The sequence below is a fragment of the Odontesthes bonariensis genome, chromosome 17 (assembly GCF_027942865.1).
Source record: "Odontesthes bonariensis isolate fOdoBon6 chromosome 17, fOdoBon6.hap1, whole genome shotgun sequence".
NCBI classification, from domain to species: domain Eukaryota; kingdom Metazoa; phylum Chordata; class Actinopteri; order Atheriniformes; family Atherinopsidae; genus Odontesthes; species Odontesthes bonariensis.
In genome coordinates, this window is record NC_134522.1 from 20,608,231 (window position 1) to 20,635,998 (window position 27,768).

General features: G+C 38.6%; 6 gene segments (V, D, J or C); 5 read left to right on the forward strand and 1 right to left on the reverse strand.

Annotated features, from left to right (window-relative positions):
• Positions 1-216: 216 nt before the first annotated feature.
• LOC142366506 (Ig lambda-1 chain C region-like) lies at positions 217-1,706 on the forward strand. The segment is given in 2 exon segments: positions 217-412; positions 1,190-1,706. Coding segments are annotated over 2 exon segments (408 nt in total).
• A 2,581-nt stretch (positions 1,707-4,287) lies between these two features.
• LOC142366715 (immunoglobulin lambda constant 1-like) lies at positions 4,288-7,446 on the forward strand. The segment is given in 3 exon segments: positions 4,288-4,307; positions 5,992-6,125; positions 6,958-7,446. Coding segments are annotated over 3 exon segments (477 nt in total).
• A 5,593-nt stretch (positions 7,447-13,039) lies between these two features.
• LOC142402545 (Ig lambda-2 chain C region-like) lies at positions 13,040-14,434 on the forward strand. The segment is given in 2 exon segments: positions 13,040-13,096; positions 13,864-14,434. A coding segment is annotated over 1 exon segment (321 nt).
• A 3,358-nt stretch (positions 14,435-17,792) lies between these two features.
• LOC142366716 (Ig kappa chain V region 3374-like) lies at positions 17,793-18,268 on the reverse strand. The segment is given in 2 exon segments: positions 17,793-18,109; positions 18,223-18,268. Coding segments are annotated over 2 exon segments (363 nt in total).
• Positions 18,269-18,275: 7 nt separating this feature from the next.
• LOC142366717 (immunoglobulin lambda constant 1-like) lies at positions 18,276-21,668 on the forward strand. The segment is given in 3 exon segments: positions 18,276-18,298; positions 20,264-20,397; positions 21,224-21,668. Coding segments are annotated over 3 exon segments (480 nt in total).
• Positions 21,669-25,600: 3,932 nt separating this feature from the next.
• On the forward strand, positions 25,601-26,980 carry LOC142366172 (Ig lambda-2 chain C region-like). The segment is given in 2 exon segments: positions 25,601-25,639; positions 26,419-26,980. A coding segment is annotated over 1 exon segment (321 nt).
• The last annotated feature ends 788 nt before the right edge of the window (positions 26,981-27,768 follow it).

A 27,768-nucleotide genomic window follows, 5' to 3' on the forward strand; every position in this document is an offset into this window, starting at 1 on the left:
AAAAGGTTAAAGGCTCATTTCTTTCTGCAAGTGAAGATGGAGGGTTGCACCATGCACCAATTTGCACTTCTACTTTAGTATTGTTCTATGTCTATTTTTTGTCTATTTTTGTACTTGTTGCACTAAAGAGAGCGAGGTGTAACCAGAGTCAAATTCCTCGTGTGTGTCCACATACCTGGCAATAAAAAGCGATTCTGAGTCTTTTCTGCCAGAGGACAAAGAGGCATAAATCAAGATGGAGGGTAGAGTTTTTGCTCTGCAGGTGGACGGGGAAGGTGGCACATGGTGAAGGTTACAGATGGAGATTGAAAGTGGATTTTCTTCTGATGGTTGATGGTTTTTGTACAGCCAATTAATGAGTTTGTATCACTGTGGTGGACTTTTGGTGGAGGAACCAAACTCATCATTCACTGTAAGTACCAGAATTTTCTCATTATTTCTGCAATAATGTTTTTGGAAATACTATATCAAGCTGTTATGGACATCTTATATGTTGTAGATATTTGTTATTCATTATTTGAAGTAAATTCTCAATTTTCTCATGAAGCTGGTACAGACTCTAATGTGCATGTAGTGTTGGAGCTGATGTTGAGGCGACATTTATTCACTAGAAAAAAGAACTGAATCTTTTACTTGTCTTTTTTTATTTAAATGTGTTTGTGCAATTATTTATCGGGGATTGAAGTTTCATTTTCTACTTTCAAATCTTTGAATACGTAAGATGATAAAAAAAAAACTGAGTGTCCATTCATTAGAACGATAGTTTAAGTTCACAGTTTGTTGGTTTTCTGTATGAAAAAGGAAGTGAAACAGACAGATGTCAGTTTGGTTGATAGTGTACAGACGGGACATTTTTTAACAACATATTTGCAGTGACGGCTTACAACATGTACACTTACTTTATGTTTCACATTTAAGAGCCAGTCTGAGTAACTAATGAAAAATGAAAGAAATAACAATTCTGACATAAGTAGAAATATTAAATAAAGTTTTGAAGTTGCATTTAATTTGGAAAACCTTCATTTCCTTCTATCTCTCCTCCGCTCCTCTGTGTGATCACAGTATCTTTCCCACAGTTAGTCCACAGTATTGTTCCTCTCTGTCATGTATCAGGAGTGTCTCGTGTCCAGCTGTCTGTCCTGCAGTGGAAGTTAATCTGCTCCTTGTGTGTCTCTGCTCTCCCCTCCAGCTGGCCCCATGGTCAGACCCTCAGTCTCTCTGCTGCCCCCCTCCTCTGAGCAGCTCTCCGGGGGCTCGGCCACGCTGGCCTGCCTGCTGACCGGCTACTCTCCTCAGGGAGCCGTGGTGAGCTGGGAGGTGGACGGTACAGAGGTGACAGAGGGGGTCCTGACCAGCTCAGAGGAGGAGAAGAGCGGACGCTACAGCAGCAGCAGCACCCTGAGCCTGAGCCCAGAGCGCTGGATGAAAGGAGAGCTGTTCTCCTGCGGGGTCCTCCATCATGAGCACAGGCAGGTCCAGTCCCTCCAGAGGAGCAAGTGTGAGGCCTCGAGGGGCTGACTGCAGACCAGGACAGGAGCAGTGTGTGGGGGGGCAGGAGGAGCACACCTGCTGCTCTGATCATTATGAGTTTTAATGTTTGTAGAAGAAACTAGAGCTTTGTGTGGCACAGATCAACACTGCTGTAAAGTGTTGGACATCAACAACTTACAGAGGAATGTGTGCAGCTCTGCAGCTGGATGTGAGTGTGTTTAATAACTGTCATGTTGATGGTTGACTTTTATGCAAATAAAGCTTGCTCTGATTAATACGTTCATTTAGTGTTTGGTCCTTTTTAATAATGATCACAAAATATTTTAAAGGGTTTAATGACTTCAGAAGATTCTCCTCAAGTGGAAAATAATTAGCTTGCATTTGAACGAATACATGTTCCTCCTTCTGAATTTATTCAACAATGTAGTGAGACATGATTTAAGATTATTAATGATGACTAATTGAAATAGCAACAATTTAAACTGTGAGCATGTAAACAATTTAGAAATTTCATCAAGCTAACTCATGATTCCACTGTGTATTCAGGTAAATGTTGTGTCTCATACTGGGAGTAAATGTGAACTCAATAGGAAAACAGACTGCTAAATAATTTCATATAAACTAACCAACGTATTCATCACAATCTGTATTTTGTGACTGAGGTTACTGTCAGTTTACAGAAACTGGTGATGTGGTTCCTGGGGACTTATTGTTCATTTCTGCTCCATTGTTTTCCTTTGTTCAGTTCAGCAGAGGATCAATGCCATGTGTATAAATCCTGAGTTATTTATTCCCTCTCTAAGCCTCGACCCTGACTTACTGCTCAGAGCTTCTGCAACACTTCTTATCCAGAAATTATGCTTTTATGATGGAGATGAAGGTGCAGATCTCCTCTGTTCTCATATCTCTGCAAACTTGAGAATCTTTTTATTTTTACTCTGCTTTCTGCTTCACTTTGTAAAAATCGTCTCAAGTTCAAATCAACTCATGTTAAAGAACTTATATTAATTAAGCATCTTTGTATTCTAATTGAAATGTATTTGATAAAGACACTATCCATGAATTTTTTTTTCATTCACACATATCTTCAACATCCACTGAGGTCTATTTGTCTATTTACAGCACAGGTAAAAAATGTAGTATAAAATATAGTTTGTAACATATTTATCTTTTCACATTTGTATGTTTTTTAATATCTGACTACTGCAGAGGAGACTTGTCATGTGCATGATTTACTTTTGAATGCTTTCCATCAACACCTCTGTTCTGATAACACAGGATTTATATACTGAAGTTAAAGCTTTTTGTCTGTTTATTCCAACCGATTGTTTTTCTGTTTGATGACTGTTGTGCTCACTGGAGCAGTTTTCCTCATCACAGTCTCTTCACCAACGCTGTATATAAGAAGTTTGGGAGGCTGTCCAGGTTTCTGAAGGTACCAACTGAGATCAGCACCAATATCTGAACTCCCTGTGGCGCTGATGCTCACAGTCCCTCCAACACTGACAGACTTGGATTTATCAGCCTGAGTCAGAAAGTTGTTGGCAAACGACTCTGAAATGATAAAGAAAACAAATTATGAAAATCAGCAGACTCAGTGGTAATAAATGAAAGATGCCTAAAACTATAATCTGTTGAAGATGTTAAAGCACGTCACGGTCTAACAGGAAACCAGAACAACTAATAATTTAAGACAGGCAGACAATGTTAAAAGCTTCTCACCCTGACTCAGAAAACCCAACATCACAATCAGAGTTATTGGAAACATCATCCTGGTGGAGGTTTCAGTTTGAGAGCCCAGGAACAGTTCAGACTCTCTGTGACAGAGGAACTTAAACTCTGAGCAGCAGTGATGCATTCAAATCATGCAAAATAGTTTCAAGGAGGCAAAATCACACCTGTTTCAGTGAAACAGAAAAAAACTGCTGAACTGAGGTGGGAGGCAGCCCAGTCTAACAGGAAAACCATCAGGTTTGTCCACATTTCAGAAACATAATGCAGAAACTATGAGATGGTTTCATTTATTACATCTTCTTTTGTTTTGAATGGAAGAATCGAGACGACATGATGCAAACCTGTAAAGATGTATTCCTTCGTGTTTCACCCTAACCGTGTGTTTTTATCTTTGATCATAACCATATTTATATTGCAGAAATATCTAAACTTAACCAGGAATGTTTCATGTCTGACCCTAACCAAACACGACTGACAGTGAAGTTAAAACTAACAAAGTTGTTGGACAATATCAGATCAGATGGGACTTGAACTTGGTTCTCTTGAGTGACAGTCTGTGGTGGAACTCTGCTGTTCACCTCCTCCTGCCTCCTCATGAGTGTGTATGAACATTTAATAGTTTAGTGACAGTTTCAAAATGTAGCTATGTTAGATGTACTGTACTCATACAGTGTTTTTCTCGGCTGGTTGACCACACAAAGCGTCACATTTACCCATTAACTCACATTCATCCAGCACTTCTTCAAGTTTTCATTTCTACATTTTATTTCTTGTAAAAGTCTCACTTTTATCTTCTCATATGTGTCTTTTTTCCTCATTAACAGGTTCTGGCAGTATCCTGCTCACAAACTGTGACATCAGCTGATAATAATTTAGATTAAATCGGAATGATCTTCTTGTGACAGTCGCTTTGTTTACATCCTTATTCAAGTGTTTCTTAAGATATGAGAATAAAAACCATAATGTTGGCTGCATAAATAAATCTGAACTCATATCAGTCCAGTTTACAGCCTGCTCAGTGTCTGATGTGACCAAACAGCTGATTTCATACTTTATAACCTCATGGCAGATGATGACAGTCAGTAAAGTGGAAAACATCGTTATTTGAATCTGTTGTTTCATCTGATGAAATGCTGGAGACAATCTTTTTTATAGATTTTCTCCTCTTGGATGAAAATAATCCATCACTGATTTTCAGTTTGCTTTTTTGTTATTGATGATACAAAAATACTGGTGGAAAATGTTAAATGTTCATTTAAGTTATTAAAACTGAGATAACTGACTTACTGTATTTGGTTCATATTTGTTCATGTGTGAGAAGCAAATTCAAGAAAATGTTGGGTTTTTAAAAATTTGTTAGAAGTGTCATGTTTATATTTATTTGTATTTTAATTAAAGAATAAAGATTTCAATAAACATTAAATCTTGTTTAACCTAAACTGCGACAATAATCTGTAAAGGCCTAAATCAGACTGTCATAACTTTCATATTAAGTATATTTTAATTATATCATATATTGTGAGTATTTGTCACAAAATTGTTAAAAGACATATGTAGTGCTTGGTGAGGTTACTGTGAGCTCTGTGTTCAGTGGTCTGTGTCAGAGTCTCTTCTTCTCCAGCAGCTGCAGTCAGTTCCTGCTGTAACAGCTCAGTGTGTCTGCAGTCTGACTGAAGGAGGTTTTTGTACGACTACAAATCACTGTGTGAACAGCAAGGAACCATCTATGTTGTGTACACTCTTACAGTAGTAAACTGCTGCGTCTTCAGCCTGAGCTCCACTGATGGTCAAAGTGAAGTCAGAGCTGCTTCCACTGCCACTAAACCGAGATGGTGTTCCTGAATGTCTGATACTGACGTGTCTTATCAGCAGCTTTGGAGTCTGTCCAGGTTTCTGCTGATACCAGAACATACACTGACCATCAACACAGTTAGAATGCACAGCAGGGCTGGTCGTACACTTCAGAGTGGCAGTGGATCCTGGAGTAAATGTCACTACTGGAGGCTGAGTCACAGTCACCTGACCGCTGCATCCTGCAGACAAAATCACATCATTCATTTATCAGCAGAAAGAAATGAGAGAAAAGGCAGCACATCATGATGGAAATGTTGCTGAGTGAATGAACCTGTAAAACAGCAGCAGGCCAGCGTCCAGATGAGGATGGTGATGAGAGTCATGGTGGTTGTTGTTTCTGCTGTGCTGACTGACAGATCTGAGTCCTGCAGTGTTGAACTCACAGGACTATAAACCTTCTCAGTTCACTGGAGGATCAGCTGATGATGCAAAGCCTCCTCTCTATGGAAATCATTTCTCTGCTCTCAACACACTGAAGACAACTGAAATGAGAAGAAACACTGTTTGGATTAAAACTATCTCTCCCTTATATGGGCTGGATGAGGATATATCAGAATTAGAAACAAATATTTTCAGCATTTGGATTAAGATCATGTCTGTTTTGCTGGTATTTATGAAATCTTCTTTTCTTCTCTTTAGATTCAATCTTATTATTGAAATATAAAACTGCCAAAAGTCATAAATAATAATATGTGTGGAAAATATTGTTTTGCAGCTTTTCTCAATAATTTTAATACAATATTAGTTCAAATGTAGTTCAAATATAAATGTATGACAAGAGGAAATGTGACTCTTCTTTCTCACTGCTAACGTGTTACAATAACATGATAAAAATGATCTTAAATCATGAAGCAATTTTAAGCCTCTTGAGTAGAAAAACATTCTCTACTGAATAAAATTTAAAGTGTGAAGTTTTAATGTGGAAAAAGGTGATTTATCAGAGGATAGATGTTTGTTCAGAGAGCAGGAGGTTTTTGTACAGCCACTTAATGAGTTTGTATCACTGTGGTACACTTTTGGTGGAGGAACCAAACTCATCATTGACTGTAAGTACCAGAAATGTTTTCTTTGTTCAACATGTCGTTTTTACAAAATTATTTTCAATATTGCCTGAAATGTTGTTGAGTTTGTTGCTTTTAAATTATATTTTTGTGAGTTATTAAACAAAGCTGATCTCACCATCTGAGGAGAGGCTTTGCAGAGATCAACATCCTTTCAGGGATGTAGAAGCTTTCATTTATAGACTGAAGAAAATATTTAATTTAGCATCTAATTCAATAATTTTGAGTAACAGTAAATGATTGAAATTGTAAACTTTTGTTCTTAACAATAACATTTACATTTGATCTGTTTTTTAGTGTCTGTCAATTTGAAATAATTCTAATAATTAATTCATTAATAATTAATCAGTTTTTACTTAAATTATATGTTCATAACAATGTTTTATTTCTTTATGGAAAATATGACATCATAACATGAGATTATTAAATGTGTCTTGTGTATGCGTAAATATCTCTAATTACCATGTTTTTTTCTATATTTTCCTTTTCCCATTCTGTTCACCATCATTTATCTTCATGTTTGAAACTAATTTCTGTTAAACATAAATAGATGTTATCATTGAGTGCAGATCAGCTTTGTGTTCACGGTTCATTCATTTCAGTTTAAAGGAAGTGAAAGAGACAGATGACAAAGTCTGAACTGTGTCCACATGAGTGTTTCAGCTCTGTCAGTTTAAACTTCAGAAAATCATCACAGGGACGAGTTATTGACTGTCACACATTATGAGGCACTGATGAAGATGTCATCAGTAATCATTGTTTATGAACATTAAGTAGCTTTAATCTTCTTCTGTCTTTTCTGCCTTCTCTCCTCAAGTGGGCATAAAGCCGCCCACCCTGACCGTCCTCCCCACCTCCAAACAGGAGGGGCAGCAGAGCGGCGTCACACTGGTGTGTCTGTCCAATGGGGGCTTCCCCTCAACCTGGACGCTGGGCTGGAAGGTGGGGGGCAGCAGCATGTCCTCAGGGGTGTCAAACAGCCTGGAAGTCCCGGGAGGGGACGGCCTCTACAGCCGGAGCAGCACCCTGAGCCTCTCTGCAGACCAGTGGAGGAAGGCGGGCTCAGTGAGCTGTGAGGCCAGTCTGAGTGGACAGAGCCCCGTCACTCAAACCCTGAACCCTGAGCGCTGCTCAGAGTAGAGCTTCAGCAGCACTTCCTGTCTGGAAATGATGCTGCTGCTTTGATGGAGATCTGGATGAAGCTACAGATCTCCTCTGATCTCGTACCTCTGCAGAATAATGCTTCTATTCATGTTTTTTTTGGAGCTTTATGTAACTGATCTCATGTTCTGCTTTATATCAAAATAAAATACTTCAAAATCAACTCATCAAAGTGTGGCTTATATTGAATAAGTGCTTTTTAAATTAATTTTGCAATTTCTGATTCATGCACAGTGAAACAAACTTAAAACTCTCATCACACTTTCTTCCAGCATACAGTGATGCACAGATTAATCATATGTGTCAATTTACCATAAAGACATAAACATGTTTACATTCTGAATACATCACGTTCATTATCTTCATCAATAGATTTATGCTTTGTAAATCATGTGATTGCCTTCATTAATACCCCTCCAACAGCAAACATTTTATGCTAATGAATGTATAAATTAAAGAAAACATGGAAATATTGTTCAGGATCGTTTTCTTATACTTTGTTAAACTTATTCTAACAACAACCCTGTTACTGAGCAAACTTCTCAGCCTGACTCAGAAAAGCCATCATGACAAACAGAGTCATCAGAAACATAATCGTGGTTCAGTTTTCTGTGCGCGGGAATGTAAACAGCTCAGAATCTCTGCAACAGAAGAACTTCAACTCTTTGGTGCAGCGATGCATAAGAATCATGCAAAATACTTCTGAGAAGTTAAGCACACACCTGTTTTATGGGAACAAACAGAAAACAGAAGTGAGATAGAAAGAAAGATCTTCAGGTCTCGGGACTCATTCTGGTGTTGACTCAAGTTTCTTGAGGAATAAAGTGTTTTATATGCTTGTAAACATTTGACTAAAGCTGAAAAGTTTTCTGGTTTCTAATAAACTATATAACCACCCAAAGTATTCTGATATTTTCCTGATTTAAGATTTCTTTGTGCTTTGAATTCATTTTTGGTTCCATCGTGTGTTCCACATCCAGGTATTACATTTAGATGAATGGGAAGAGGCTTCTGTTAAATGTCCACTGAGGCTTCATATTTGATGTTATTGTGTGTAAAAACGTGGTTGGAAACAACAAGGCGAGTACACAGTATTTTTGTTCTCCTGATGTTTGTGATACTAACCAAATGTTTGTAGGTCAGGTACACAGACGACTTAATGAAGCTTTTAAACCAGATTAAAGTCGTTGCTTTGAACTCATAACTAAAGTTATTGGTTACTGCCACTGCTGCACACTTAGTGTTGCAATAACCAGAACAGATGAACTGTGACATTCAAATTTGAGCTATTCTATGTTTTATTATAACCATAACTGGTAACCTGCTAAACATCAGACATCACTTTGCACTCAGTCACCGCAGTTGATTGTAATCATAACCTGAACGTTTCTGTCAATAATTATTTCCATAAAAAGAAATGAAAATGTGCTCACTAGTGTGCACCTTTGGCAGGAGGTTTATAGAGTCTGAAGTACTGTTTCAGCAGTACATAAGAAACAATATCAGGTTGAACGATTACATTTCACCATCAGAACATCACAGAAACTCAAGTACAGGAAACATCACATTTTATCACATTTTCATTGCTTTTATTGGTTTTGGCTGTTGCTCTGGTGTGTTTCTGTCACATCCATGGACTTATGTTGGGTTTTGTGTTTGGGATTTTCAGTTCATGTTTGGTGTTTCGGTCTTGCCATTAGTTTTCCCCTTCACTCTGTTAATTAGTTGATTCCCCTCACCTGTCTGTCATTGTCTCCAATCACGCCCAGCCCTCTATTTAGTCTCCTGTCTCCCCTGTCTGTCTGTCGGTCGGATCTTTTCATGTCTTCTGTGCCCTGTATGTGTGTGTTTTTCACCTGCCTGTATGCCATGCCACAACCTGTTCAGTTCTGAGATAAGTATTTATTGGTTCCTTTGTTATTTTGGTCATAATTAAATCCCGTTCATCTGAGGTCTGCATTCGTGTCCTTCCCTGAACCGCACCAACCCTGACAGTATCTGTGTTGCTACTGAAAGATTTTGCCAGCTCTGGTATCATTGTCAGATTTTATATACTGTGTCACTCACACTATTTTCAACCAATCAGCTGACAGATCAGAGCAGACTGAGCGGGTTGGGAAAGATGCATTGAAGAGTCAGGGGTTAAACTGATGGGTTCAGAAAGAAGTGGACAAAGCACTGAACCATCTGAAGCAATTTCTGAAATATATCATTTTTTTTTTAGCTTCACACAGCAGCAACCTGCAAAAAAAAGTATTGTTTTGATTTGAAATTTACCTCCTTACATAAAATGTTTTTAGAGGACCTCCAGAATGCCCCAGAGTGCCAGAGTTCTAATTTATCCAATCAGGTCTCACTGTGACATCACACAGAACACCTTCATGTGGAACCTGCAGCTGGCAGACACACACCAGTTTGGTTCAGAGAGAACACGTTTTGCTGACTCATTTGTGAAACTTCTCTAGTTCTTCAGACTGAGAGGCTGTTGGCTTCAGAAAAAGCATGCACCCATGCTGTGCTGCAGAGACTGGGACTGGGACTCTCCATCCAGCAGGAACTTCTCTCTTCACCTCAGCACCTCACCAGCTGCTCTGAGACGCAGGCCTGCATCACTTCTGCAAGGATGGAGGATCAGAGCTGTCTCAGTTGTGCCTCCTTTAAATGTGACAAATGATCAAAATTTGTTTTTTGTTTGTTCCTCATCCCGGTCATAGACAGGATACTGGACATATAATTTCAATGTTGAGTGTGTTCACTGTCTGCTGGAATCAAACTTAACAACAACCTCATGAAAGGTTAGAACTGAGTAATGATTATATTCAGATCCTGGTTGAGATGCTGACTACACATATTGATTGATATTATTTTATAAAAAACATTCATTTTTTTCATTCATGCCATCAGTGATTGAACAGGAAAGTTGAGCAAAGATAAATGATGATGATGCATTTGGTGCTTGGTGAGGTTACTGTGAGCTCTGTGTTCAGTGGTCTGTGTCAGTGTCTCTTCTTCTCCAGCAGCTGCAGTCAGTTCCTGCTGTAACAGCTCAGTGTGTCTGCAGTCTGACTGAAGGAGGTTTTTGTACGACTACAAATCACTGTGTGAACACATTAGCATCGTTTATTAAGTGTACTCCCATGCAGTAGTAAACTCCTGCGTCATCGGCCTTCATTCCGCTGATTTTTAGAGTGAATTCAGGCTCAGATCCACTGCTGCTGAAATGACTCGGAGCAGATTCACGGCTGCTGATTTTATAAAACAGCAGTTTGGGAGGCTGTCCGGGTTTCTGCAGGTACCAACTGAGATCATCATCAACTCCTGAACTGGCTGTACAGCTCAGAGAGACCGTGTCCCCCAAAGCAGCAGACTTTGATGCAGGAGACTGAGTCACAGATGGACTACCACCTGATCCTGGAAATTAGAAACATTAGAAACATGTTTTAACAGCCAAACAATTTTACATGCGAGGATTTGATACATTTTTAGCAGAGATGGAGTCATAATGGAAACAAAGCACTTCTCACCTCGAAGTTGGAGCAGCAGCGTGATCAACAGTGGAGTCAGAGACATCGTCACTACGATTAATCTCACTGTCAGACTGTACAGACGTTTCTCTGTGCTTCACTTTAAACTGGTTTAGGAGCAGCGATGCACAGCAGTCATTCAAAACACAAGCAACTCATTCAAACAAATACCTGTGTTTGTGTGAGGAGGGAAAATGTTTGTCATATGCAAAATGAAGTCAGCTCAATCACATCAGTGAAGACACCAAATCTTTTCACTTAGTCAGTTATTTTTCATTTAGTTTTTGAAAAGAAATAATTTGTTACTGCTCATGTTGATGAAAACTTGAACTGTTTCACACCGTTAAGTAGTTTGATTTTAGTCACATTAAGATAATGACATGAGAGTTTATCTCTTCTGCTTTATGCTAATCAGTGATGATGATGATGATGATGATGATGCTACATGTAAATCTGTGATATTTTTCAGAGTTTTAATCTGAATGGAAAAAGATTGACTCCAGAACTCACCGTCCTTTAGCACGATTATTATATACTGTTGATGTTGTGATATCACCCTGTTAATGACAAAAGTTTGGCCAGAGTTTATTTTTAATTATTATTGGATGTTAACTATAAAACTGGACAGAAAGAATGTCATCGGGAAACGTGGAATTAGGGGAAAATGTGTAGTTTTTAGAATTCTGTGAAAATCTTCACTGAGTTAAAACAGCAGAAACAGTTTGAGGCTGCATATCTTCCAACATTCTGTGAAAGAAAATCCTGGATCATCTGGACACAGATCAACATGGAAAAATCATAATTAGGATCACTTAGTCGGGTAATTTTCGTGTCATATTTGATTGTAACCTATTGACTGATCCTGCTGACAAGAAGATGAAGAACCTTGGTGAAAGTAAAAACTTAAAATTGTGTTTGGTGCTTGGTGAGGTCACTGTGAGCTCTGTGTTCAGTGGTCTGTGTCAGAGTCTCTTCTTCTCCAGCAGCTGCAGTCAGTTCCTGCTGTAACAGCTCAGTGTGTCTGCAGTCTGACTGAAGGAGGTTTTTGTACGACTACAAATCACTGTGTGAACACATTAGCACTGTTTATGTTGTGAGTACTCTGACAGTAGTAAACTGCTGCATCTTCAGCCTGAACTCCTCTGATGGTCATCTCAGCGTTCACTCCATCTCCTTTGCCAGAGAACCGTGAAGAAAACTCACTTGTGGCATTTTGACCAAGTTTGATCACCAATTTTGGAGCTCTTCCAGATTTCTTCTGATACCAGTTTATTGAGCTATCACCATATGACCAAACATATACTCTTGGGTTTGTGTTGCAGGTCAGACTGACTGTAGATCCAGGAGAAGATGTGATTACAGCAGTCTGAGTCACAGTCACTTGACCACTACACCCTGTAAAACATTTGTTTTAGATTTTTTAGATTTTTTGCCCCTGTTGTTAAACATACAAGGATTTCTGAATTAATTATCATGTGACTAATAATCCTAACCTTTGAAGCAGCAACAGCAGGCCAGCGTCCAGATGAGGATGGTGATGAGAGTCATGGTGGTTGTGGTTTCTGCTGTGCTGACTGACAGATCTGAGTCCTGCAGTGTTGAACTCACAGGACTATAAACCTTCTCAGTTCACTGGAGGATCAGCTGATGATGCAAAGCCTCCTCTCTATGGAAATCATTTCTCTGCTCTCAACAAACTTAAGACAACTGAATTGAGAAGAAACACTGTTTGGATTAAAACTATCTCTCCTTTATATGGGCTGGATGAGGATATATCAGAATTAAAAACAAATATTTTCAGCATTTGGATTAAGATCATGTCTGTTTTGCTGGTATTTATAAAATCTTCTTTTCTTCTCTTTAGATTCAATCATATTAGTGAAAAGTAAAACTGCCAAAAGTAAACAATAATAATATGTGTAAAAAATATTGTTTTGCAGCTTTTCTCAATAATTTTAATAGAATATTAGTTCAAATGCAGTTCAAATATAAATGTATCACAAGAAAAAATGTGACTTTTCTTTCTCACTGCTAACATGTTACAATAACATGATAAAAATGATCTTAAATCATGAAGCAATTTTAAGCCTCCTGAGTAGAAAAACATTCTCTTTTGAATAAAATATAAAGTGTGAAGTTTTAATGTGGAAAAAAGTGATTTTTCAGAGGATAGATGTTTGTTCAGAGAGCAGGAGGTTTTTGTACAGCCGCTTAATGAGTTTGTATCACTGTGGTACACTTTTGGTAGAGGAACCAAACTCATCATTCACTGTAAGTACCAGAATTTTCTCATTATTTCTGCAATAATGTTTTTGGAAATACTATATCAAGCTGTTATGGACATCTTATATGTTGTATATATTTGTCATTCATTATTTGAAGTAAATTCTCAATTTTCTCATGAAGCTGGTACAGACTCTAATGTGCATGTAGTGTTGGAGCTGATGTTGAGGCGACATTTATTCACTAGAAAAAAGAACTGAATCTTATTTGTCTTTTTTTATTTAAATGTGTTTGTGCAATTATTTATCGGGGATTGAAGTTTCATTTTCTACTTTCAAATCTTTGAATACGTAAGATGATAAAAAAAAAACTGAGTGTCCGTTCATTAGAACGATAGTTTAAGTTCACAGTTTGTTGGTTTTCTGTATGAAAAAGGAAGTGAAACAGACAGATGTCAGTTTGGTTGATAGTGTACAGACGTGACATTTTTTAACAACATATTTGCAGTGACGGCTTACAACATGTACACTTACTTTATGTTGCACATTTAAGAGTCAGTCTGAGTAACTAATGAAAAATGAGAGAAATAACCATTCTGACAATAAGTAGAAATATTAAATAAAGTTTCGAAGATGCATTTAATTTGCAAAACCTTCATTTCCTTCCATCTCTCCTCCTCTCCTCTGTGTGATCACAGTATCTTTCCCACAGTTAGTCCACAGTATTGTTTCTCTCTGTCATGTATCAGGAGTGTCTCGTGTCCAGCTGTCTGTCCTGCAGTGGAAGTTAATCTGTGTCTCTGCTCTCCCCTCCAGCTGGCCCCATGGTCAGACCCTCAGTCTCTCTGCTGCCCCCCTCCTCTGAGCAGCTCTCCGGGGGCTCGGCCACGCTGGCCTGCCTGCTGACCGGCTACTCTCCTCAGGGAGCCGTGGTGAGCTGGGAGGTGGACGGTACAGAGGTGACAGAGGGGGTCCTGACCAGCTCAGAGGAGGAGAAGAGCGGACGCTACAGCAGCAGCAGCACCCTGAGCCTGAGCTCAGAGCGCTGGATGAAAGGAGAGCTGTTCTCCTGCAGGGTCCTCCATCATGAGCACAGGCAGGTCCAGTCCCTCCAGAGGAGCAAGTGTGAGGCCTCGAGGGGCTGACTGCAGACCAGGACAGGAGCAGTGTGTGGGGGGGCAGGAGGAGCACACCTGCTGCTCTGATCATTATGAGTTTTAATGTTTGTAGAAGAAACTAGAGCTTTGTGTGTCACAGATCAACACTGCTGTAAAGTGTTGGACATCAACAACTTACAGAGGAATGTGTGCAGCTCTGCAGCTGGATGTGAGTGTGTTTAATAACTGGCATGTTGATGGTTGACTTTTATGCAAATAAAGCTTGCTCTGATAAATACGTTCATTTAGTGTTTGGTCCTTTTTAATAACGATCACAAAAGTTGTTAAAGGGTTTAATTACATCAGAAGATTCTCCTCAAGTGGAAAATAATTAGCTTGCATTTGAACAAATACATGTTCCTCCTTCTGAATTTATTAAACGATGTAGTGAGACATGATTAAAGATTATTAATGATGACTAATTGAAATAACAACAATTTAAAGTAGAAATTTCATAAAGCAAACTAATGATTCCACTGTGTATTCAGGTAAATGTTGTGTTTCATACTGGGAGTAAATGTGAACTCAATAGGAAAACAGACCGCTAAATAATTTTATATAAACTAACCAATGTATTCATCACAATCTGTATTTTGTGACTGAGGTTACTGTCAGTTTACAGAAACTGGTGATGTGGTTCCTGGGGACTTATTGTTCATTTCTGCTCCATAGTTTTCCTTTGTTCAGTTCAGCAGAGGATCAATGCCATGTGTATAAATCCTGAGTTATTTATTCCCTCTCTAAGCCTCGACCCTGACTTACTGCTCAGAGCTTCTGCAACACTTCTTATCCAGAGATGATGCTTTATGATGGAGATGAAGCTGCAGATCTCCTCTGTTCTCATATCTCTGCAAACTTGAGAATATTTTTATTTTTACGCTGCTTTCTGCTTCACTTTGTAAAAATCCTCTCAATTTCAAATCAACTCATGTTAAAGAACTTATATTAATTAACCATCTTTATATTCTATTTGAAATGTTTTTGATAAAGACATGATCCAAGAATTTCTGTTTTCATTCACACATATTTTCCACTTTGGACTCTTTGTCCATTTACAGCACAGGTAAAAAATGTAGTATAAAATATAGTTTGTAACATATTTATCTTTTCACATTTGTATGTTTTTTAATATCTGACTACTGCTGAGGAGAGTTGTCATGTGCATGATTTACTTTTGAATGCTTTCCAACAACACTTCTGTTCTGATAACACAGGATTTATATACTGAAGTTAAAGCTTTTTGTCTGTTTATTTCAACCGATTGTGTTTCTGTTTGATGACTGTTGTGTTCACTGGAGCAGTTTTCCTCATCACAGTCTCTTCACCAACACTCTGCAGCTGCAGCCTTCAGACAGACTGAAGGAGGTTTTTGTACGGCTCTAAATCACTGTGTGAGCGAGCTATCGCTATGATACCCGAGACAGTAATAATCTCCAGCATCTTCAGCCTGAAATCCACTGATGGTTAAAGTGTAGTCAGAACCAGATCTACTGCCTCTGAATCTAGATGGAGTTCCTGAGAACAGAGTTGATGCTTTGTATATAAGAAGTTTGGGAGGCTGTCCAGGTTTCTGAAGGTACCAACTGAGATCAGCACCAATATCTGAACTCCCTGTGGCGCTGATGCTCACAGTCCCTCCAACACTGACAGACTTGGATTTATCAGCCTGAGTCAGAAAGTTGTTGGCAAACGACTCTGAAATGATAAAGAAAACAAATTCTGAAAATCAGTAGACTCAGTGGTAGTAAATGAAAGATGCCTAAAACTATAATCTGAGGAAGATGTTAAAGCACGTCACGGTCTAACAGGAAACCAGAACAACTAATAATTTAAGACAGGCAGACAATGTTAAAAGCTTCTCACCCTGACTCAGAAAACCCAACATCACAATCAGAGTTATTGGAAACATCATCCTGATGGAGGTTTCAGTGTGAGAGCCCAGGAACAGTTCAGACTCTCTGTGACAGAGGAACTTAAACTCTGAGCAGCAGTGATGCATTCAAATCATGCAAAAATAGTTTCAAGGAGGCAAAATCACACCTGTTTCAGTGAAACAGAAAAAAACTGCTGAACTGAGGTGAGAGGCAGCCCAGTCTGACAGGAAAACCATCAGGTTTGTCCACATTTCAGAAACATAATGCAGAAACTATGAGACGGTTTCATTTATAACATCTTCTTTTGTTTTGAATGGAAGAATCGAGGCAACATGATGCAAACCTGTAAAGATGTATTCCTTCATATTTCACCCTAACCATGTGTTTTTATCTTTGATCATAACCATATTTATTTTGCAGAAATATCTAAACTTAAACAGGAATGTTTTATGTCTGACCCTAACCAAACACGACTGAAGGTGAAGTTAAAACTAATAAAGTTGTTGGACAATATCAGATCAGATGGGACTTGAACTTGGTTCTCTTGAGTGACAGTCTGTGGTGGAACTCTGCTGTTCACCTCCTCCTGCCTCCTCATAAGTGTGTATGAACATTTAATAGTTTAGTGACAGTTTCAAAATGTAGCTATGTTAAATGGACTGTACTTATAAAGTGTTTTTCTCGGCTGGTTGACCACACAAAGCGTCACATTTACCCATTAACTCACATTCATCCAGCACTTCTTCAAGTTTTCATTTCTACATTTTTATTTTGTGTAAAAGTCTAACTTTTATCTTCTCATATGTTTTTTTTTCCCATATTAACAGGTTCAGGGAGTATCCTGCTCAAAAACTGTGACATCAGCTGATAATAACTTAGATTAAATCGGAATGATCTTCTTGTAACATTCGCTTTGTTTACATCCTTATTCAAGTGTTTATTAAGATATGAGAATAAAAACCATATTGTTGGCTGCATAAATAAATCTGAACTCATCTAAGTCCAGTTTACAGCCTGCTCAGTGTCTGATGTGACCAAACAGCTGATTTCATACTTTATAACCTCATAGCAGATGATGACTGTCAGTAAAGTGGAAAACACCGTTGTTTGAATATGTTGTTTCATCTGATGAAATGCTGGAGATAATCTTTTTTACAGATTTTCTCCTCTTGGATGAAAATAATCCATCACTGATTTTCAGTTTGTATTTTTGTTGTTGATGATACAAAAATACTGGTGGAAAATGTTAAATGTTCATTTAAGTTATTAAAACTGAGATAACTGACTTACTGTATTCTGTTCGTATTTGTTGTTCATGTGTGAGAAGCAAATTCAAGAAAATGTTGGGTTTTTAAAAATTTGTTAGAAGTCTCATGTATATATTTATTTGTATTTTAATTAAAGATTAAAGATTTAAATAAACATAAAATCTTGTTTAACCTACACTGCGACAATAATCTGTAAAGGCCTAAATAAGACTGTCATAACTTTCATATTAAGTATATTTTAATTATATCATATATTGTGAGTATTTGTCACAAAATAGTTAAAAAATATATGCTAACATATGTAATGCTTGGTGAGGTTACTGTGAGCTCTGTGTTCAGTGGTCTGTGTCAGAGTCTCTTCTTCTCCAGCAGCTGCAGTCAGTTCCTGCTGTAACAGCTCAGTGCGTCTGCAGTCTGACTGAAGGAGGTTTTTGTACGACGACAAATCACTGTGTGAACACCAAAGCACTGTTTATTGAATATACTCCCATACAGTAGTAAACTCCTGCATCATCGGCCTTCATTCCGCTGATTTTTAGAGTGAATTCAGGCTCAGATCCACTGCTGCTGAAATGACTCGGAGCAGATTCACGGCTGCTGATTTTATAAAACAGCAGTTTGGGAGGCTGTCCGGGTTTCTGCAGGTACCAACTGAGATCATCATCCACTCCTGAACTGGCTGTACAGCTCAGAGAGACCGTGTCCCCCAAAGCAGCAGACTTTGATGCAGGAGTCTGAGTCACAGATGGACTGCCATCTGATCCTGGAAATAAGAAACATTAGAAACATATTTTAACAGCCAAACAATTTTACAAGCGAGGATTTGATAAATTTTTAGCAGAGATGGAGTCATAATGGAAACAAAGCACTTCTCACCTCGAAGTTGGAGCAGCAGCGTGATCAACAGTGGAGTCAGAAACATCGTCACTATGATTAATCTCACTGTCAGACTGTACAGACGTTTCTCTGTGCTTCACTTTAAACTGGTTTAGGAGCAGCGATGCACAGCAGTCATTCAAAACACAAGCAACACATTCAAACAAATACCTGTGTTTGTGTGAGGAGGGGAAATGTTTGTCACATGCAAAATGGAATAATCTCTCAGCTCAGTCACATCAGAGAAGAGACCAAATCTTTTCACTATGTCAGTTATTTTTCATTTAGTTTTTGAAAATAAATAATTTGTTACTGCTCATGTTGATGAAAAATTGAACTGTTTCACACTGTTAAGTAGTTTGATTTTAGTCACATTAAGTTAATGACATGAGAGTTTATCTCTGCTGCTTTATGCTAATCAGTGATGATGATGATGATGATGATGCTACATGTGAATCTGTGATATTTGAATCTGTGAGTTTTCATCTGAATGGAACAAGATTGACTCCAGAACTCACAGTCCTTAAGCAGGATGATTTTATATTGTTGTTGTTGTGATATCACCCTGTTATTAACAAAAGTTTGGCCAGAGTTTTTTTTCATTATTATTAGATATTAACTTAGATATAACATTCTCTTAAAGAAAATCCTGGATCATCATCTGGACACAGATTAACATGGAAAGATGATCGCTTCTTAGTCGGGTCATTTTCATGTCAAATTTGACTCTAACCTATTGACTGATCCTGCTGACAAGAAGATGAAGAAACTTGGTGAAAGTAAAATCTTCAAATTGTCATTATTGATGTGTGTGTAGTGCTTGGTGAGGTTACTGTGAGCTCTGTGTTCAGTGGTCTGTGTCAAAGTCTCTTCTTCTCCAGCAGCTGCAGTCAGTTCCTGCTGTAACAGCTCAGTGTGTCTGCAGTCTGACTGAAGGAGGTTTTTGTACGACTACAAATCACTGTGTGAACGGCCAGGAACTATCTATGTTGTGTAGACTCTTACAGTAGTAAACTGCTGCATCTTCAACCTGAACTCCACTGATGGTCAAAGTGAAGTCAGAGCTGCTTCCACTGCCACTAAACCGAGCTGGTGTTCCTGAGTGTCTGATGCTGACGTGTCTTATCAGCAGCTTTGGAGTTTGTCCAGGTTTCTGCTGATACCAGAACATACACTGACCATCACCACAGTTAGAATACACAGCCTGGCTGGTCGTACACTTCAGAGTGGCAGTGGATCCTGGACTAAATGTCACTACTGGAGGCTGAGTCACAGTCACCTGACCGCTGCATCCTGCAGACAAAAATCACATCATTCATTTATCAGCAGAAAGAAATGAGAGAAAAGGCAGCACATCATGATGGAAATGTTGCTGAGTGAATGAACCTGTAAAACAGCAGCAGGCCAGCGTCCAGATGAGGATGGTGATGAGAGTCATGGTGGTTGTGGTTTCTGCTGTGCTGACTGACAGATCTGAGTCCTGCAGTGTTGAACTCACAGGACTATAAACCTTCTCAGTTCACTGGAGGATCAGCTGATGATGCAAAGCCTCCTCTCTATGGAAATCATTTCTCTGCTCTCAACACACTGAAGACAACTGAATTGAGAAGAAACACTGTTTGGATTAAAACCATCTATCCTTTAAATGGGCTGGATGAGGATATATCAGAATTAGAAACAAATATTTTCAGCATTTGGATTAAGATCATGTCTTTTTCGCTGGTATTTATAAAATCTTCTTTTCTTCTCTTTAGATTCAATCTGATAATTGAAATATAAAACTGCCAAAAGTAATTATTTTAGATATAGGAATGAATAATGTGAGAAGAAAAAATTGTTTTGCAGCTTTTCTCAATAATTTTAATAGAATATTAGTTCAAATTTAGTTCAAATATAAATGTATCGCAAGAGAAAATGTGACTTTTCTTTCTCACTGCTAACGTGTTACAATAACATGATAAAAATGTTCTTAATCATGAAGCAATTTTAAGCCTCTTGAGTAGAAAAACATTCTCTACTGAATAAAATATAAAGTGTGAAGTTTTAATGTGGAAAAAGGTGATTTTTCAGAGGATAGATGTTTGTTCAGAGAGCAGGAGGTTTTTGTACAGCCACTTAATGAGTTTGTATCACTGTGGTGGACTTTTGGTGGAGGAACCAAACTCATCGTTGACTGTAAGTACCAGAAATGTTTTCCTTGTTCAACATGTAGTTTTTAACAAAATTATTTTCAATATTGCCTGAGATGTTGTCGAGTTTGTTGCTTTTAAATACATTTTTTTTTAGTTATTAAACAAAGCTGATCTCACCATCTGAGAAGAGGCTTTGCAGAGATCAACATCCTTTCAGGGATGTAGAAGCTTTCATTTATAGACTGAAGAAAATATTTAATTTTGTATCTAGTTTAAATATTTTTGAGTAAATGACTGAAAGTGTAAACTTTTCTGTTCTTATTCTTACATTTTCATTTAATCTGTTTTTTAGCATCTTTCAATTTGAAATAATTCTAATAATTCATTCATTAATTATCAATAATTTACTTATTGTATATGTTCATAACAATGTTTTATTTCTACATGGCAAACTATGACATCATAACATGAGATTATGAAATGTATCTTATGTATGTGTAAATATCTCTAATAACCATGGTTTAGTTATATTTTCCTTTTCCCATTCTGTTCACCATCATTTCTCTTCATGTTTGAAACTAATTTCTGTTAAACATAAATAGATGTTATCATTGAGTGCAGATCAGCTTTGTGTTCACGGTTCATTCATTTCAGTTTAAAGGAAGTGAAAGAGACAGATGACAAAGTCTGAACTGTGTCCACATGAGTGTTTCAGCTCTGTCAGTTTAAACTTCAGAAAATCCTCACAGGGACGAGTTATTGACTGTCACACATTATGAGGCACTGATGAAGATGCCATCAGTAATCATTGTTTATGAACATTAAGTAGCTTTAATCTTCTTCTGTCCTTTGTGCCTTCTCTCCTCAAGTGGGCATAAAGCCGCCCACCCTGACCGTCCTCCCCACCTCCAAACAGGAGGGGCAGCAGAGCGGCGTCACACTGGTGTGTCTGTCCAATGGGGGCTTCCCCTCAACCTGGACGCTGGGCTGGAAGGTGGGGGGCAGCAGCATGTCCTCAGGGGTGTCAAACAGCCTGGAAGTCCCGGGAGGGGACGGCCTCTACAGCCGGAGCAGCACCCTGAGCCTCTCTGCAGACCAGTGGAGGAAGGCGGGCTCAGTGAGCTGTGAGGCCAGTCTGAGTGGACAGAGCCCCGTCACTCAAACCCTGAACCCTGAGCGCTGCTCAGAGTAGAGCTTCAGCAGCACTTCCTGTCTGGAAATGATGCTGCTGCTTTGATGGAGATCTGGATGAAGCTACAGATCTCCTCTGATCTCGTACCTCTGCAGAACAATGCTTCTTTTCATGTTTTTTGGAGCTTTATGTAACTGATCTCATGTTCTGCTTTATATCATAATAAAATAAATCAAAATCGACTCATCAAAGTGTGGCTTATATTGAATAAGTGCTTTTCAAATTAGTTTTGCAATTTCTGATTCATGCACACTGAAGCAAACTTAAAACTCTCATCACACTTTCTTCCAGCATACAGTGATGCACAGATTATTCATATGTGTCAGTTTACCATAAAGACATAAACATGTTTACATTCTGAATACATCATGTTCATTATCTTTATCAATAGATTTATGTTTCGTAAATCATATGATTGCCTTCATTAATACCCCTCCAACAGCAAACATTTTATGCTAATGAATGTAAAAATAAAAGAAAACATGGAAATATTGTTCAGGATCGTTTTCTTATACTTTGTTAAACTTATTCTAACAACAACCCTGTTACTGAGCAAACTTCTCAGCCTGACTCAGAAAAGCCATCATGACAAACAGAGTCATCAGAAACATAATCGTGGTTCAGTTTTCTGTGCGCGGGAATGAAAACAGCTCAGATTCTCTGCAACAGAAGAACTTCAACTCTTTGGTGCAGCGATGCATAAAAATCATGCAAAATACTTCTGAGAAGTTAAGCACACACCTGTTTTATGGGAACAAACAGAAAACAGAAGTGAGATAGAAAGAAAGATCTTCAGGTCTCGGGACTCATTCTGGTGTTGACTCAAGTTTCTTGAGGAATAAAGTGTTTTTTTATGCTTGTAAACATTTGGCTAAAGCTCAAAAGTTATCTGGTTTCTAATAAACTATATAACCACCCAAAGTATTCTGATATTTACCTGATTTAAGATTTCTTTGTGGTTTGAATTCATATTTGGGTCCATCATGTGTTCCACATCCAGGTATTACATTTAGATGAATGGGAAGAGGCTTCTGTTAAATGTCCACTGAGGCTTCATATCTGATGTTATTGTGTGTAAAAACGTGGTTGGAAACAACAAGGCGAGTACACAGTATTTTTGTTCTCCTGATGTTGCTGATGTTTGTGATACTGACCAAATGTTTGTAGGTCAGGTAGACAGATGACTTAATGAAGCTTTTAAACCAGATTAAAGTCGTTGCTTTGAACTCATAACTAAAGTTATTGGTTACTTCCACTGCTGCACACTTACTGTTGCAAAAACCAGAACAGATAAACCATGATATTCGAATTTGAGCTATTCTCTGTTTTATTATAACCATAACTGGCAACCTGCTGAACATCAGACGCCACTTACACTGTTTTCAACCAATTAGTTGAATGATCAGAGCAGACTGAGTGGGTGGGGAAGGGTACATTGAAGAGTCAGGGGTTAAACTGATGGGTTCAGAAAGAAGTGGACAAAGGATGGATCAGATTTGTAAATCTGAACCCATTTCTGAAATGTATAAATTTTTTTTCTTCCCACAGCAGCAACCTGCAAAAAACAGTATTGTTTTGTTTTGAAATTTACATCTTTCCATAAAATGTTTTTCGAGGACCTCCAGAATGCCCCAGAGTGCCAGAGTTCTAATTTATCCAATCAGGTCTCACTGTGACATCACACAGAACACCTTCATGTGGAACCTGCAGAACCTGCAGCTGGCAGACACACACCAGTTTGGTTCAGAAAGAACACACATTTTGCTGACTCATTTGTGAAACTTCTCTAGTTCTTCAGACTGAGAGGCTGTTGGCTTCAGAAAAAGCATGCACCCATGCTGTGCTGCAGAGACTGGGACTGGGACTCTCCATCCAGCAGGAACTCCTCCCTTCACCTCAGCACCTCACCAGCTGCTCTGAGACGCAGGCCTGCATCATTTCTGCAAGGATGGAGGGTCAGAGCTGTCTCAGTTGTGCCTCCTTTAAATGTGACAAATGAACAAACTTTGTCGTTACATTAATCCTCATCCCGGTTATAGACAGGATACTGGACATAGATCTAATTTCAATTTGAGTGTGTTCACTGTCTGCTGGAATCAAACTTAACAAAAACCTCATGAAAGGTTAGAACTGAGTAACGTCTATTTTTGGTTCTTTGTTAAGATGCTGACTACAAATATTGATTGATATTATTTTATAAAAAACATTCATTTTTTTCATTCATGCCTTCAGTGAGTGAACAGGAAAGTTGAGCAAAGATAAATGATGATGATGCATTTGGTGCTTGGTGAGGTTACTGTGAGCTCTGTGTTCAGTGGTCTGTGTCAGAGTCTCTTCTTCTCCAGCAGCTGCAGTCAGTTCCTGCTGTAACAGCTCAGTGTGTCTGCAGTCTGACTGAAGGAGGTTTTTGTACGACTACAAATCACTGTGTGAACACCGGACCACTATGCACTCCCATACAGTAGTAAACTCCTGCATCATCGGCCTTCACTCCGGTGATTTTTAGAGTGAATTCAGGCTCAGATCCACTGCTGCTGAAATGACTCGGAGCAGATTCACGGCTGCTGATTTTATAAAACAGCAGTTTGGGAGGCTGTCCGGGTTTCTGCAGGTACCAACTGAGATCATCATCCACTCCTGAACTGGCTGTACAGCTCAGAGAGACCGTGTCCCCCAAAGCAGCAGACTTTGATGCAGGAGACTGAGTCACAGACGGACTGCCATCTGATCCTGGAAATAAGAAACATTAGAAACATGTTTTAACAACCAAACAATTTTACAAGCGAGGATTTGATACATTTTAGCAGAGATGGAGTCATAATGGATTTGGAGCATAATGGAGCAAATCTCACCAGTCAGAGATGGAAAGCCACCTGATCCTGGAAATTATGAACATTAAAAACATGTTACTATGACAAAACTATTTTACATTATTACATTTCTACAAATCACTGCGTGAACACACCACCGCTGTGGTAAATCTAACAATAGTAAACTGCTGCGTCTTCAGCCTGAGCTCCACTGATGGTCAAAGTGAAGTTAGAGCTGCTTCCACTGCCACTAAACCGAGCTGGTGTTCCTGACTCAAGCTTTTTCACATATTTTTTTTGGATCTTTGGAGGCTGTCCAGGTTTCTGCTGATACCAGAACATACCCTCCTCCAAAATTCCAAGCAAGTCAATGATGTAGTCTGGAGGCTGAGTCACAGTCACCTGACCGCTGCATCCTGCAGACAAAATCACATCATTCATTTATCAGCAGAAAGAAATGAGAGAAAAGGCAGCACATCATGATGGAAATGTTGCTGAGTGAATGAACCTGTAAAACAGCAGCAGGCCAGCGTCCAGATGAGGATGGTGATGAGAGTCATGGTGGTTGTGGTTTCTGCTGTGCTGACTGACAGATCTGAGTCCTGCAGTGTTGAACTCACAGGACTATAAACCTTCTCAGTTCACTGGAGGATCAGCTGATGATGCAAAGCCTCCTCTCTATGGAAATCATTTCTCTGCTCTCAACGCACTGAAGACAACTGAAATGAGAAGAAACACTGTTTGGATTAAAACCATCTCTCCTTTATATGGGCTGGATGAGGATATATCAGAATTAGAAACAAATATTTTTAGCATTTGGATGAAGATCATGTCTGTTTCGCTGGTATTTATAAAATTTTCTTTTCTTCTCTTTAGATTCAATCTTATTATTGAAATATAAAACTGACAAAAGTCATAAATAATAATATGTGTGGAAAATATTGTTTTGCAGCTTTTCTCAATAATATTAGTAGAATATTAGTTCAAATTTAGTTCAAATATAAATGTATCACAAGAGAAAATGTGACTTTTCTTTCTCACTGCTAACGTGTTACAATAACATGATAAAAATGATCTTAAATCATGAAGCAATTTTAAGCATCCTGAGTAGAAAAACATTCTCTACTGAATAAAATATAAAGTGTGAAGTTTTAATGTGGAAAAAGGTGATTTATCAGAGGATAGATGTTTGTTCAGAGAGCAGGAGGTTTTTGTACAGCCGCTTAATGAGTTTGTATCACTGTGGTACACTTTTGGTGGAGGAACCAAACTCATCATTCACTGTAAGTACCAGATTTTCTCATTATTTCTGCAATAATGTTTTTGGAAATACTACATCAAGCTGTTATTGACATCTTATATGTTGTAGATATTTGTTATTCATTATTTGAAGTAAATTCTCAATTTTCTCATGAAGCTGGTACAGACTCTAATGTGCATTTAGTGTTGGAGCTGATGTTGAGGCGACATTTATTCACTAGAAAAAAGAACTGAATCTTTTACTTGTCTTTTTTTATTTAAATGTGTTTGTGCAATTATTTATCGGGGATTGAAGTTTCATTTTCTACTTTCAAATCTTTGAATACGTAAGATGATAAAAAAAAAAACTGAGTGTCCGTTCATTAGAACGATAGTTTAAGTTCACAGTTTGTTGGTTTTCTGTATGAAAAAGGAAGTGAAACAGACAGATGTCAGTTTGGTTGATAGTGTACAGACGGGACATTTTTTAACAACATATTTGCAGTGACGGCGTACAACATGTTTCACTTACTTTATGTTTCACATTTAAGAGCCAGTCTGAGAAACTAATGAAAAATGAGAGAAATAACCATTCTGACAATAAGTAGAAATATTAAATAAAGTTTTGAAGATGCATTTAATTTGCAAAACCTTCATTTCCTTCCATCTCTCCTCCTCTCCTCTGTGTGATCACAGTATCTTTGCCACAGTTAGTCCACAGTATTGTTCCTCTCTGTCATGTATCAGGAGTGTCTCGTGTCCAGCTGTCTGTCCTGCAGTGGAAGTTAATCTGCTCCTTGTGTGTCTCTGCTCTCCCCTCCAGCTGGCCCCATGGTCAGACCCTCAGTCTCTCTGCTGCCCCCCTCCTCTGAGCAGCTCTCCGGGGGCTCGGCCACGCTGGCCTGCCTGCTGACCGGCTACTCTCCTCAGGGAGCCGTGGTGAGCTGGGAGGTGGACGGTACAGAGGTGACAGAGGGGGTCCTGACCAGCTCAGAGGAGGAGAAGAGCGGACGCTACAGCAGCAGCAGCACCCTGAGCCTGAGCTCAGAGCGCTGGATGAAAGGAGAGCTGTTCTCCTGCAGGGTCCTCCATCATGAGCACAGGCAGGTCCAGTCCCTCCAGAGGAGCAAGTGTGAGGCCTCGAGGGGCTGACTGCAGACCAGGACAGGAGCAGTGTGTGGGGGGGCAGGAGGAGCACACCTGCTGCTCTGATCATTATGAGTTTTAATGTTTGTAGAAGAAACTAGAGCTTTGTGTGTCACAGATCAACACTGCTGTAAAGTGCTGGACATCAACAACTTACAGAGGAATGTGTGCAGCTCTGCAGCTGGATGTGAGTGTGTTTAATAACTGGCATGTTGATGGTTGACTTTTATGCAAATAAAGCTTGCTCTGATAAATTCGTTCATTTAGTGTTTGGTCCTTTTTAATAACGATCACAAAAGATGTTAAAGGGTTTAATAACTTCAGAAGATTCTCCTCAAGTGGAAAATAATTAGCTTGCATTTGAACAAATACATGTTCCTCCTTCTGAATTTATTAAAAAATGTAGTGAGACATGATTAAAGATTATTAATGATGACTAATTGAAATAGCCACAATATAAAGTAGAAATTTCATCTGGCAAACTAATGATTCCACTGTGTATTCAGCTAAATGTTGTGTCTCATACTGGGAGTAAATGTGAACACAATAGGAAAACAGACTGCTAAATAATTTCATATAAACTAACCAATGTATTCATCACAATCTGTATGAATGTAGGAATATAGGAATATAGGAATGTTTTATGTCTGACCCTAACCAAACACGACGGACGGTGACTTTCAAATAGCAGATGACTGCTCTCACTCATTAGTTACAGCTGCCCCAAGGTTATGTTTTATATGTCATGGTTTTGAGAGGCAGAATAGGCAAATATCATTTTTGCAGCTTAGACAATTTAGTAAGTTTGTACATTTTGAGTATTTACTATCAAACTGCTGGATTTTGAGCTGTGGACCAATGTAGCCATAAAACACTCTGGTTTTTAGAACCGGTTGTAAGAGTTCATCATGTGTTGAAGATCACTTAGGCAAAGAATATATAAGTTTGTAATTACTATATTTCATTTTGTGTAAAAGTCTCACTTTTATCTTCTCATATGTGTCTTTTTTCCTCATTAACAGGTTCA